The sequence below is a fragment of the Bufo gargarizans genome, chromosome 11 (assembly GCF_014858855.1).
Source record: "Bufo gargarizans isolate SCDJY-AF-19 chromosome 11, ASM1485885v1, whole genome shotgun sequence".
Lineage (NCBI taxonomy): Eukaryota > Metazoa > Chordata > Amphibia > Anura > Bufonidae > Bufo > Bufo gargarizans.
The window spans coordinates 22,054,706-22,069,673 of record NC_058090.1 but is presented as its reverse complement, the minus strand read 5'-3'; the positions used below and the strand labels follow the sequence as shown (position 1 = coordinate 22,069,673).

The following is a 14,968-nucleotide window of genomic DNA, read 5'->3' as shown; positions in this document are numbered from 1 at the left end:
CTTGCGGTGGGAGGGGCCACGTCCTAATTCTGCTAAAACAATTTGTGCAGCGCAGATATGGAGGTCAGGCAGCACACGAGAGACATAAAGGACCAGGGGCGTTTGGTAAGACGCCGCCTGTGATGGGCCTCTTTGTGTATGAGCTGCACAGAAATGCCTCTGGCAGAATATAATGACGGGGGTGATGCTGGGTAATTGTGGTGGGTATAGATTTATTAGAATACGTCTGGATCTTCTGCGTGCTCGGCCCACCCCAGTCCTGCTCATAGCTATACACAGATCCACATGTACCTAAGGGTTCATGCACAGGATTATATGTATTTGCGGTCCGCAAAAAAAATGCGGATGACGTCTGTGTGCATTTCGTATTTTGCGGAATGGAACAGCTGGCCCCTTATAGAACAGTCCTATCCTTGTCCGTAACGTGGACAATATTAGGACATGTTCTATTGATTTGCGGAACGGACATTTGGAAACTGAATGCACACGGAGTAACTTTGTTTTTTTTGCAGACCCATTGAAATAAAAGGTTCCGCATACGGTCTGCAAAAAAAAAACCACGGAACGAACACAGAAAAAAAATACGTTGTTGTTGTGCATGAGCCCTAAGGGAAAAGTGGCAATAAAAGTGAGGGCTAGTAACATGATTTCCAGTGGCTCAATGCTTCATCTTGTGATGTCATCATATATGGCGGTATGTAAGGTCATCCTTTGTTTGTTTAGTAGTGGCCCCAGGACCAGATTTTGCACTGCAGCCCGGGAGCCTCAGGTGCGTCTTGTGCACCGGCTGTGCTCAGGGGTGTAGCTATAGGGGGTGCAGAATACCGGGCCCAGGAGTCTGAGGGGGCCCAAAGACCCTTGTGGTGCATAAGAAAACACAGGTATTATGGAAAGTGTATGCTGGTCAAGTTACACCTCTGGCTAGAGGGAAGGGGTTAAGTCAAGAATTTGGCATGGGGGGAGGGTGTGTGTGTGTGTCAGTTTTTGCTTTAGGCAGCAGGAAGGCTATGTGCTTCCCTTCCCCTAGCCATAAAGCACTGAGGAAAGGGGGGCCCAAGCTGAGCTCTTGCACCAGGGCCCATGAGCCTTTAGCTATGCTCCTGGCTGTGCTGGTGGTGGTAGCTAAAGGTAACATTAGGTGGGCTAGCTATGTACACCTATGCAAACCATATAATTGTGTATGCAGCAGCTATGTAGACTAGGGATGAGCGAATCGACTTCAGATGAAACATAAAACTTTGTTCTAATACTGTTCGGAGCAGGAGCTCTGTACAGTATTAGAATGTATTGGCTCCGATGAACCGAAGTTATTACTTTGCAAAGTCTCGCGTGACTTTGCATAATAACTTCATAGATTAATTCTTACTGTAAAAAAAACATTTCCCGAACTTTGGTTCGGTTCCAAGGTACCACTTAGAACTGAACCCGAGTTTGGGAAATGGGTTATTCCTTCTAGAAGTTATTAATGAGTTGCCAGCAGTTTGCAGTGAAGGTCCAGCTGGGTGTTATTAGTTGGGGTTGTGGCCTTGCACAGTTTGACGCTATCCAATTAGTGCTGCCAGTGTCAGACTATGCAGGGACCCCCCCCCCAACTGGTAACACCCATCTAGACCTTCTTTACAAACTGCTAACAATTCCTTCCTAACTTCTAGCAGGAATATATAAGGATTGGCACATCACAGGCCATCACCTTCTCGCTGTTTCCCGCAGGTCATTGACATGACAACTATTTCACTGGCCTGGGCACAGATCATTCCCATTCACTTCAGTGGGGCTGAGCCGCACCCAGACCATGTACATGGTCGTGACATCACTGGCCTGCATGAAACGGCGAGAAGGTTGGGGCGTTAGTGCGAGCGCCACTGCCTTTTCTCAAACAGCTGATCAGCGGGGGGCCTGGGTGTCGGACCCCCACCGATCAGATCCAGAGGATAGCTCATCCGTAAGATAAAGGTACAAAACCCCGTTAAGTATCTTTCATATAGTTTTGATGGTTGGATATCTGTTTTCTGCCAATTAAATGTATTCAAAACTGAAAGAATTTAGGTTTTTATTACAAATTTATGTTTGTTTTTTCTTGCTAAGATTCAGGAGTCTGCTGGCATGTGTAATGAATCCATTCTCCTAAATCATCCATGATATGCATTATGCAGGCATGTTCACACTGGTAATACTGTTGTGCTTTGCTCTTCCGCAGGTGTACAGGTTCTGCTGTCTGACAATGCATCTTGTCTCGCTGTCCAGGTAATGATTTATTCTGGAAATCAAAGTTCCCGTCCACTACCTTGTTCACAATCTGCGGCTGTGACGTACGGCCTCCCCTCGTTTCAGGTTTGCAGCCAAATCCAACCCCTCACTTCATGAGCTGAACAAAGACCATTTCGTCCTCTAACCTAGGTCACCTGCCGGGGTGAAGCTATTCACTGGTCCCGACCTAACTATAAACGTCTCCTCATCCTAGGTCCATGCATTATTTCTAAAGATAGCCAATGCTGCAAGTCTAAAGTCATCCATATTTAATATGAGGACGTTTAACTATTTACCGTGTCCAGCATCCGCTGCATATCGAGCCCTCGTCATGGGGTTGCTGCTGAGATGTCTGTGGTGTTTTCATAAACCTCTACTCAATCAAAGATCTAGGCTTAATGGTCTTCAGTCCTCTAAGACTCCTGGGACGGCCATTAGCCTTACTTTCCCCAATGTTCACGGCCTTATTTAGTTTAGTCTGAGTTCATTTTATCCTGAGGTCATCCTTTCACTGAGACAGCGGTGAGTAGAGCAGGCGAAATCCATATTTGCGTATTTTAAGTCTTGGACTCTCACTTGTGATCATCCTTGCCTTGTAGAATACTTCGGAAGTGTCAGTAACCATTAAAACCACAGACTTTTAGGGCATTTGCTCTTAAACCACATCTGCTGTACACCAAGACTGCTCGTGGGTAGGTCTTTGTAACCCTGACCTGTAGACCGATTGATCAGGCTTGGATTTCAACATGCCCGATCTATTGCCCCTGTATGAGATATCCCTTATCCTTCCAGCAGAAATATGCACCCTCAGCTGAGCCGACAGCTCTCTCATGTGTATCTTCATCTCAAAGGGACACGTCTTCAGTTTTTACCCCTCTAAAGTGTTCCCACCATGCTCTGGGACTGGCAAACACCTTTCTAAATCTGTGCCTGTTTGTCCCAGTAGGGTAGCACATTTTATAAAATAAAGTTCTAAAATCTTCCATACACAAATGAGACCTGAAGTTTGTGATTAATATATACACTCAGCTTGGAAGTGTCCAATGTTTTCAGCTCTACCTCAACCCACTCTTCCCTGATTGACGTCGATGACGCTTGCGCTGTACTGCACATACACGTTGGCATCCAGCTGTTGTTTGGCAGGATCTTTTAAAAGGGGTTTTCAAGGATATTTTTCTGATGACCTATCCTCCCTTTGGATAGGTCATCAGTACCTGATCTATGGGGGTCTGACACCCGGGCCCCCCCAAGCTGTTTGAGAAGGCATCGGCGCTCGCAGTAGCGATGGGGCTTTCTCTCTGCTCACCAAGCACAGCGTCGTACATTGTATAGCCGCTGTGCTTGTTATCATAGTTCAGTCCCATTCACTTCAATGGGGCTGAGTTGCGCCACGTGAATGTGGTGCATGTGGCATCACTGACCTAGGGAAAGCTGACAGGGGGTCCCAAGTGTTAGACCTCCACAGATCAGATACTGATGACCTATCCAGAGTACTGTTAAAATATCTTGGAAAACCCCTTTAATCCCCTTTTGCGCATGCGACAGTCCCCGTCTGGAGTGTAGATGGTTATTTGCCCAGTGGATACTTCAGGCCTCATTTACACATGGCCTTGGAGATATGGTATGCTGCCTTACGGAGGACATACAGACATGCATTCAGAAAGGTGATTACTGGTCCTAGGGCGCGGGGGGATCACTTTAGAAGGATGAAACATAACATATTGCTACATGTAAAAGGACTGCATCTCACATTCATACCCTGGAGATGATTGCAGATTATATATAAATGGATATAATATATGAGGCAGTCAATATTCTGTGCACTAATATATTTAGTTGGAAATTTATTTTTATTTTTTTATTCCCTGTTGGATTTTCCAGCTGCCATTTGCAGCAGACACAGCGATTGGACAGTAGTGCATGAATCGGAAATGTTTTAGTGGTAACCAGCAGGACTGCATGGGATGGCAGTTTTCTATGTTACATCTAGGGCCAGGTTCACATTCTATGCAGAACTGACTCCACTGCAGTAACTTCACACCCGGTGACTCTTCCTGACCTCCTTCGTCTGTATGGCATCTGTTTCCTCTCTTTGTGCCTCTGTAGATTCCCCCTCACATGCCAAAAACGTATTGGCGTGATGGCAAGTAAATTGGCTTTCTATGAAGGTGTCTGACCAAGCCCCGTTGGGGACAAGGACCGTCATGAGGGACTAGTCTGTGTACAACTCAGCAGAATATGTTTGCGCTATTTACATTCATGTAGTTTAGATTGACCGTTCTCTGTAGAATTCGGGGTGGTTGTTCTTCTTGTAGGCCCTTCTTCTGCACGGTATGTTAGTTTACTTTGACCAGAGACTTCTGTGTTATTGCATTTCTTTGCATGTACTATAGTGGTCCCAGGAAGTTCTTTCTATTATAAAAGGCGCCATATTTCCTTCGACTTTAGACTTGTTCTAGGTTCCTCTCATTAGTCAAGAGATCATGCAGCTACACGGTGTAGGTTCAGAAGGCAGGAGTGAGAATATGCAGGATCATGAAAGATAGTTGTGTGCAAATGACTGACCTCAATGGTGGTTTAAAGACTATGAACAAGTAACTTTTGGTTGTTTGATTGATTCCTAAGTACAGAATTAAGCACTTTTTAAAAATATTCTTCATTAAAAATTTCCTGCCAGTTTACTTCTGCAGAGTGTAAGTCCCGTGACTAGTTTCTGGAGCTGCTGAATCTCACACAAGTCTGTCGGAGAACTGCTCCTGTTTCTGATGGCTCTCTCTGCTCTCCCCCTCCCTTCTCTCAGTGTTCAGCTGGACATATACATAATATAACTGTTGGCCAAGCAATAATTGAGCCAATGGCTTTCTCTCCTCTCATAGCACATGCATGCTTGTCTTTGCTGTTTTGTTCCATTGTAGACTAACGTAGAACCATTGTAGACAATTTAAAGGGTTTAGGTTGTCCATGGAAAAATATCTTAACGGCTCAGCAAGGTTTTAAAAAAAGGCATACTCGTGTCGCATAAAAAGGGGTTGTGAACTTTTTGGGGGAAACCTTCCTTCTGAGCAGACCTGCAAAGGGAATCGTACTTGCCTGTTTCCCAGTGCTGCCTTTTGGCTCCTTCACTCCACAACCTCTCTGTCCCCTGCCATTCCTGTACCGACACAGGGACATGTGACCGTTGCAGCCAATTATTGGCTGCAGCAGTGACTCCCGCAGCCAGTGATTTATTGCAGCAGTCACATATCACGGTGCTTGGACATCATTGCTGCTGCAGGAAGTAGAGAACGGCGACAGACGGGGCAACCAAAGAACAGGAGCGGCACGGGATCAGAGAGGTGACTATACCTTTTTTCATTTATTTACACCATGATAAGCAGTTTTAAAGATATTTTTTGCCCTGGACCGCACCTTTAAGGCCGTCAAGTTCAATACTTTTTAGTTTTCTCTTGTTTTCTTTTTATATAACCTATCCATGCAGGTACTATCTGTAGTAACCTGATCTAGCGTCTTCCGACTACAGCCCTGGTACTTTATCTGTCAGTTCAATGATAAATTAAACTGCGTGTATTGAATCGGCATTCTTTCGTTTAATAAGCCTCGCTGACAGCTGATAGTAGCCATGGTTATATGTGGTCACTTTATGAGAATATCAGATTCAAATGGCCTCAAAGGATTTTATAGGAAGTTCATTAAATACAGATTCGGGCTGTGGATTGTGCATATTTTTGATCTATAAAGATATCTAAGAAATGACAGTGTTGCAGAGATATGGGTTTATAGTGCAGTGCACTGTGGAATACAAAACAGCAAGGCCTTATCTGAAGCTCCCAACTTCCAGTAAGTAAAACACGGCTTGAATACTGTGTGGCTTATTTTTTTTTCCCCTTTAGGTTGATATCCCAAGATATACAAAGTGACTTCTAAGTCACAAGCCATGGATGCTCAGTGGTAGGAGTTGTCTCGTGGACTGGACCATTAAAATTCTCGGCAATTTTGCATGCCATTTAAAGGGAACCTCTTGCCTGGTTTGGGACCACTAAACCACCAGCATGTCCTTATGCAGCTGTGGTTTAAAGGGACACTGACAGGCCCAAAAAGCATATTTAGGGGTATATATGACAGTATAGGTCTTATAAAGGGTATTAGAATCATCTAAGTATCCCCCCTGTCCACCTCATAAATACAGTAAAAATAAGTTTTATAACCTGCTTTCCTGGCGTTCAATCTGCCCAAGGGGCGGTGCTTCATATTAATTTGCGCCGAGCCAGCCTCGCCACAACTGCCGTTTGAAGCGCCCCCCAGCTCATCAATATTCACTGAGCTGGGCGGCTACTCTGAAGCGCTGTACTAGTGTCCCTGGCCATCTTCAGCGCATGCGCCCCGCACCCTCACTGGCCGGGATCGCATCGCGCGTCTGCTTTATGCGCATGCGCCCGGCACCCTCACTGGCCTGGATCGCATCGCGCGTCTGCTTTATGCGCATGCGCTGTGGGCAGATTGAACGCCAGGAAAGCAGGTTATAAAACTTCTTTTTACTGTATTTATGAGGTGGACAGGGGGGATGGGGATACTTAGATGATTCTAATACCCTTTATAAGACCTATACTGTCATATATACCCCTAAATATGCTTTTTGGGCCTGTCAGTGTCCCTTTAAGGTCCCAAAACTCCCAATAATCAAACATATCCATCCCTGCAAAGTATAGAAAATAAATATACTACTTGGGGTACATTCACACGACCGTATGAACGGGTTCACAAAATTGTGGACGGGTGCTGACCCATTAATTTCAATGGAGCCACAAAAGATGCGGACAGCACACCGTGTGCTGTCCGCAGTTCCGTTCAGCTTCCCCGCAAAAATATAGAGCATGTCCTATTCTTGTCTGCAATCGCAGGAAAGAATAGCCATTTTCTATAGAGGGCTGGCCATGTGCAGTCCGGAAAATGGTATTCTTGTTTTGTGGATAGGCAATTTGCGGACCACAAAAACACTTACTGTCATGTGAATGTAGCCTTCCGGAGAGAGGATTCCGGGACGTCTCTCCATTTGCACTGGACACATTGAGGGTCATTTATGATGCTGAAATACGCCAAAATTAGGCGCATTTCCGGCCCAATCTGAGACTTTTCCCCGGTCACGCGAGGTCTAAAAAAAGTGGGCATGGCATGGTCAGGGAAGCGTCTAAAACACCGGTCTTGATAAATGTGCCCCATTGTGCTTATAAAGCCAAGGACAGTAAACCTGCTTCACTGCGCAAACCCTGTACTTTGAGCTTGTGCAGTGAAAAGAGTCCTCAGCTTCCCTGACATGGTGCAATATGAATGTGCCCAATGCCATTGAAGATTGCTGGACCTTGCTGTGATGGATAGGTTTGCTATGGGCAGGTTTGTGACCCTAAACCCCAGCTGCATAAGGGCATGCTGGTCATTTATTGGCCCCAAGCCAGCTGATTCTTATGTAAATAATGTGTCACAAGATTTTATGTCATTGAAATATATTGGTACAATCAAAGGGGGGAGGGTGTGGTAAACCTCCCTCTCTAGCAGACCTGCAAAGGGAAGCATACTTTCCGCCATAGCCAATCGCTGGCCGCAGAGGTGACTTGCTACCCTTGCGTCACTTGACCATTTGTCATGACTGAAGAGGAGCAGGTCTCCCCTGTGACCAGCAATTGGCTGCAGCGGCGTCAATCAGGAAATGTACATCTATGGAGCACCCAAGCCATGGAATGAAGCAGGTAAGTATGCTTCTCTTCATAGGCCTGCTCGGGAAGGAGAGGTTTGCCACACCGCCCCCATTAAAGGGCTTCACAACTTTACGCCTCAAGCACATGACTGTATTTTGTATCCATGTCTGATATTCATTTTTTGCGGATTACACATGGATCCATTCATTTCTATGGATCCCCCAGAAAAACACAGAGCACACAGATGTCCATTCCACAAACTATAGAACATGTCTTATTTTTGTCCATATAGCGGACAAGAAGAGTAATTTGTAGTAATCGGAGTGAGAAAAATGCTCATTGCACACCGAAGGTGTCTGACACAGAACCGATGGTGTGAATGAGGCCTCAAAGGGGTTATCCACAACATAAGTGATAAATGTATGATCACTGGGGGCCTCACTGGTCTCTAAAATGGGGTTCAGGGGCTTGGGCACCACTCCATTCAAACTTCTGCTCAGCTGCATGACCGAAGGGAGGAGGGTTGGGTTTTGTGGTGGTCACGTTGGTATATGATATCGGTTACACTGGTGGAGATGCCAAGCAGTGGGGACTTTTACTAATCTAGAGAAAGAATAGGTCTCAGCCTCACGAGTTGCATTTATGTTCTGAGCTGTATGGAACATTAGTGAAATCATTTGGCAAAAATGGGGATGGATCCTGGTAGGGAAAGATTAGCGAGCATTCCCAATGGCAGTCGAGGCAGGTTTAACAGAACAATGGGGTCCATGACCAGAAAAGGCAGACACTTGGGTGTGTTATGAGCCATTAGGGAGCTTAGAATGGTTGCTAGAGCAAAAAACAATGAGTATATTTGACTTTTTTATTCTACTACTTCACTCTGGGTCTCATGTTTTATACCTACATTTGTCACTTTTCCTTACTTGGTCACTATCACTTAGGAATGGTAGTTTAGGAAGCATCTACATACTGCAGGGTCTCTGAAAGAGTTACTGTCTCTACCCCACCGTATATTTAGGGCAGTAGTAGAAGACCTTTGGACACAAATTGTGGGGCATAGACCTTTTATAAAAAGCAGAGGTCTTCAGTGATGACTATGGATTGCAGGTGACCTGTGGTGTTTCATCTCATGACTAGTGATGAGCGGCATAGGCAATATTCATTTTCATAATATTTTGTGAATTTTACGCATAATATTAATGATAAATTCTTGAATTCTATAGTTTGTGATCTCCAGTCATTATTTTCACGATTGTGCAAATCAGCACTAATGATCGCATATTTTTTTTGCAATACATGCAACTTCACATTTTATCAGGTCTGAGTAGATATTACTGATTGGTGGTGCCCTAAGTATTGTTGTGACATCTCAGCGCTATGTCTGTAGCATGTATGTATGGACAGCAGAGAAACAGTAAGGCCTCTTTCACACGAGATGACGGATTAGAGCCAGATGCGTTCCGGGTGCGTTCAGTGAAACTCGGACCATTTTACAAGCAAGTTCTGTTGTTTAGTTTTTTCCGCGTTTTGATGCGTTTTTTTTTCACGCGCGTGATAAAAAACTGAAGGTTTACAAACAACATCTCTTAGCAACCATCAGTGAAATAGGCATCGCATCCGCACTTGCTTGCGTATGCAACGCGTTTTTCACGCAGCCCCATTCACTTCTATGGGGCCAGGGCTGCGTGAAAAACGCAGAATATAGAACATGCTGCGATTTTTCACACAACGCACAGTGATGCGTGAAAAACAACACTGTGTACACAGACCCAAAGAAATGAATGGGTCAGGATTTAGTGCGGGCGCAATGCATTCATGTCACGCATTACACCTGCGCGGAAAACTCGCTCGTTTGAAAGCGGCCTAACTCCTATCACACTACCCAACACCCTGCACTGGATCAGCTACACTATATCACTTATCTAACCTACACTGACTATCTCCCACTAACTATCTGTATTGTGTGTGTGTATATCTATCTATCTATCTATCTATCTATCTATCTATCTATCTATCTATCTAATGTAATTGGATATGGAATAAGATCCAGATGAAAGCGCAGAGCACAGCAATGTCTTGCTCTCTCTCAGAACTGCATAAAACAGCAGAAAATGGCAGCTGGGGAGGTTCTTGTATAGTAAGGGTTCGGCAACTTTCCTATTGGTTGCTAGTAGGGGTACACCGAAATTCCGGCGGCCGAAAATATCGGCCGAAAATGGGCCTAATCCATTTCGGCCGATATTGGTACATATCGGCAGAAAATATGGTTGGTTATATATGCTCGGCCGGCCGGCGGCGCCCTTCATGCTGTGCCTCCTAAACGCTTGCCGCTCTAAAGAATCTCCGGCTCAGTGCTGCGCAGCCTGCTGTGTCTGCTCTGTGCTACTGCTGTTGTTAGTGTAGCGTGGCCGAGCTCTGTTCGTTCCGCGGTACAGGAGCTTTTGTTTCCTGTACCCGGCCGGACTGACAGGAAGTGCTCACTTAGTGTGCACTTCCTTTCAGTCCGGCTGGTTACAAGAAACAAATGCTCCTGTACCGCGGACCGAACAGAGCTCGGCCACGCTACACAGGCTACACTAGAGGTGACGAGGGAGGGGGAGGGGTGGTGGTAAAATGAGAGTGACAAGGGGGTGTGTAAAATGAGAGTGACAAGGGGGTGTGTAAAATGAGAGTGACAAGGGGGGGGGGTGTAAAATGAGAGTGACAAGGGGGGGGGGGTAGAATGAGAGTGACAAGGGAGGGGGGAGAGTAGAATGAGAGGGACAAGGGAGGGGGGAGAGTAGAATGAGAGGGACAAGGGAGGGGGGGAGAGTAGAATGAGAGGGACAAGGGAGGGGGTAGAATGAGAGTGACAAGGGGGGGGGGGGAGAATGAGAGTGACAAGGGAGGGAGGGGGGGGGGAAGAGTGACAAAGGAGGTAGGGGGAGAGTGACAAGGGAGGGAGGGGGGGCAGAGTGACATTTTTTTTTTAAATAACCACTTTGGGTGGCATTGTGTGTATAATATCTATGTATCTGTTTAACTTTATATTTTAATTCACTTTCCTTTTTTTTTACTTAAAAAAAGTATTTTAAAAGTATTTGGGCAAAAAGGCAGTTTCGGGTTTCGGTCAAGGGCATCCTGAATTTTCGGTTTCGGACCAGAATTTTCATTTCGGTGCACCCCTAGTTGCTAGGGATTTTGCTAAGCTCAGACAAAGTTATTGCAGCCTTCTCATTGGCCCACAAGCAAGAAGGGAGGTTACTGATGAGAAAAAAATCTTGAATATTCGCGATTACGAATATATATAGCACTATATTCTACATCTTTGCGAATTCTCGAAGTGCCGATATTCACGATAAAAATTCTCGATTCCAATATTTGCGATCAACACTACTCATGACTGCAGCATGAGCAGGTCTGCGCATATTCTGCAGTCAGCCTCTCGGTGTAAGAAATGGCTGATGACGTAACCGTAACTCGCCTTCTTGGCTAGAAAGTGATTTTTCAGATCAAGGTAGAAGAACCTTCTATGTCAGAATGTGATTAAGTCAACTCGTGTTTTCGGTTTCATGGCTCATCAATCAAATCTCTCCTCTTAAGAAAATGAAAAGTCACAGATGCTCAAAAATCCAGATTCCCCACATTAATACGGACGCATGTATAATTTAGAACCCAGCGTAATTGACTGTGAATCGCACCTTGGCCTGTGTAGGACATCCTCTGTATCTGCGGTAGATTTCTAGATAAGCAGTTTTTCTCTGTGAGTGCCACCATCTCTCATAGAGGCCTCAGATGAAATTACGGATAAATGAATAGAATCTTCATTTATCTTCCGTACCTCCCCTGTGCTACAAGTGAATTTACTCTTTCTAAATCCTGCACCAATTATATTATATCATTACTGAAGTGTTCAGCGGTGGCACAAAATAAATTGTTTCTCAAACTTGACTTGACTTTCCTATAAATTCAATTCGCAGGTATAAAAAAAAAATATTCTATTGCTGAAAATCGACGCAAACATAATTAAGACCCCTCTTTGTGGTGAACTATAGATGCCACAATTACCTTAATTGAATTAAAGGTTTTCTAAGTCACAGGGAAAATAGGATTTTGATCTGTATTTACAAGGTTTGACATCAAGTCAGTGACAGGGTCTCCAGCAGCCTGCATACAGCCACACTACTGGGACAGCTATACAGGAGCTTTGATGACACCCCAATTCTAAATCCATAGGCATTTAATTTTATTTATTTTACGCATTTATATAGCGCTACTATATTCCGCAGCACTTTACAGACATTAGCATCTGGCTGTCCCCAATGGGGCTCACAATGTAAATTCCCTTGTCTTTGGAGTGTGGGAGGAAACCGGAGAACCCGGAGTAAACCCACGCAGACACGGGGTTGCTGCGCCCTCTCCACTTTGACAGTGGCAGGTGTGATAATGTTTTTACTGCCTGGTCCTGTCAATCAAAGTGCAGAGGGCACAGCAGTTGCAGAGAGAGCTGAGCCTCTGGATGTAGCAGCAACGCCCCCGTTGCTCCTAGAGGATCATTTGCATCTATAAAAACATAATTTTTCTCAGCATTCCGGACACATATGAACATGGGACCAACACAGATGCCTTCAGCTGCCAAGTGCACATGTAACAGGTCAGCCAGTGTCATAGGTACAAAACTGCTGACAGATGTCCTTTTTAAGAGTTCCCTTCACTTGAACTAAGGGACCTGGCCAACCCCTGAAATATACCCCGTAGCTTTATCTCTCCTCCACCCAACTCTACAGTTGCGATGATGCAGTCGGGCAAGTAACTTTCCAGTGGTGACACGCTTTCCACCACCCCATCCGACGCTTGGCATTGTGCTCGGTGATGTAAGACTTGCATGAAGCTCCGGCACAGCACAGTTGTCTTTATTTTAATGCCGAAGGAGGGTTTGGACAGTTATTGAATCAGCAGAGTAATGGCGACTTTTATGTACTATGCGCCTCACACCATCATTTGAGTACAGGAGAATAGACCTGCAGCCGGGCTGGAACTCGCAGGACCATAGATCACAATGATGCAGTGAGTTTGTGTCACATGAGCCACGGTTGGTCCGGGAAATGTGGCACAGAGCACACGGCCGTGTGAGTGCAGCCTAAGGTGTTTAGTTGAAGTGAATGATTAAATGAAATTTACTGTGGTTGGTTCCACCATTAGATTTTGTGCATTTTAAGGCTTCAGCCTCGGTCACAATGATGATTTTTGCGCCATAGTTCTAGCCCCTATATCCGCTATACGTGCGGTATTCTGTCACATCATTACCGGTTATGTAGACCCACTATCCATCTGTCCACTGTTTGTAAAAAGTGCTGTAAGTGAACCCAAACAAGGCGGCAATTAACATTGAATGTGTATGCGCTGGCATGGATTCCTAATATCCAGACTCATTTAAAGTAACACATTTAGAATCGCTCCTCTAGTTGGGATGGGATCCAAATTTCAAGGATTCTTGCAGCTGTTTCAGTATGGTATTAAGCAATGGATGAAGGATACTGATGTGGAAACTTTTTTTTTTTTTTTTTCCTAACCACCTTCGTTTTCTCAGTATATTACACGTATACATAGTCCTGAATATCTTTAATGGCTGCCCTTATAGTGACCATAGTCAGGGCCATTTTAAGGATAGGATAAGTTTTGCAGCTGCAGTGAGCTCCTCGTTGTGTCACTTGCTGATGACGTCACGAAGGACGTGTGTCCGAGACTATGAAGAAATTCGGGAGGTAGGGTTCTCATGAATATCTGTACCAGCTGTGGGGGGCATTGTGTAGGGGTATTGGGGGCATCTACATCTTAGACATTTATAGGGCTTCTGGGGCTTTATAAAATCTTTGCACTGGGCCTACCAATTTGTTAAAACGGGCATTCCGCACATCGCCGGCACTCTCATAGAAAATGCCTTTTCTTGTCCGCAATTACGGACAAGAATAGGACATGTTCTATTTTTTTGCGGAACGGAAGTGCAGATCCGCAAATGCCGATGCGGACAGCACATTCCGACCTCATTAAAAATGAATGGGTCCGTACCTGCTCCGCAAAATTGCAGAACGGATGCGGACCCATTTTGCGGACGTGTGAATGGACCCTAAAAGTGCTTTTCCTGGACATGGAATACAGACACAAAGTGCACACAGGTACAGTATGCTTGGAATGTGTCTGCAATCTTCTATGGGGCAGTGCTCTTAGTCAGGGCTCATGCACACAAACTTATTTTCTTTCCGCTTCCGTTCATTTTTTATTTATTTTTTGCGGACCGTATGCGGAACCATTCACTTCAATGGGGCTTGAGAAAATACCGAAGTTACTCCATGTGCATTTCGTTTCAGTTTGTCCGCATGGCTGTTCCGCAAAAAAGTAGTGCATGTCCTATTATTGTCCGCAAATCACGGTCCGAGGCCCCATTCAAGTCAATGGGTCTGCAAAAAATACGGAACACATCCGGATTTTGCGGATCCATACTGAAAAAAATGCTATGCCCAGCCCATATTGCAAACTACAAATTGGCGTGGTATTAAAAAGCAGGAAGTGCTCAACCCCATATGCAGTGGTGCATCTATACCGGGGGGGGGGGGGGGGGGGGTGTACAGATCCTGCTCTTGTGGTCCGCTGCTAATGGCAATCCCCAGCTAAAATGCATGCAATGGAGGATGCCTGCCTATATTGCTCATGTGTTTTGGTGATTAATAAGTTACTGTTTCTGTTTCCGATCTGCAAAAAACGGATCAAATACGGAAACCATACGGATATGTTTTGTGCGATAATGGAACGGAAGAGGACTTAAATCAGAGAAGAAAAAAAAACTCAGATACTAAACCATTGATCCGTGAAAAACAAACCGCAAAACAACAACAGTCGTGAGCATGAGCCCTTATATTGGTGAAAAACAGGTGACCGGCTCCCTTTAAAATAATTTCATTCCATTTATAGGGGTTGTGTCACTTCAGCAAATAGCATTTATTACGTAGACAAAGTTAACACAAGGCGCTTACTAATGTATTGTGATTCTCCAT

General features: G+C 45.0%; 1 protein-coding gene across 1 annotated transcript in view; it reads left to right on the top strand.

The window, feature by feature from the left end:
• The window catches only part of MTX2 (metaxin 2), a 77,097-nt gene that overhangs the window by 19,708 nt on the left and 42,421 nt on the right, over positions 1-14,968 (top strand). Inside the window, exon 3 of the mRNA XM_044271956.1 lies at positions 2,198-2,244. Within this exon, the coding sequence (XP_044127891.1) occupies positions 2,198-2,244 (47 nt within the window). The remainder of the gene's footprint in view (positions 1-2,197; positions 2,245-14,968) is intronic.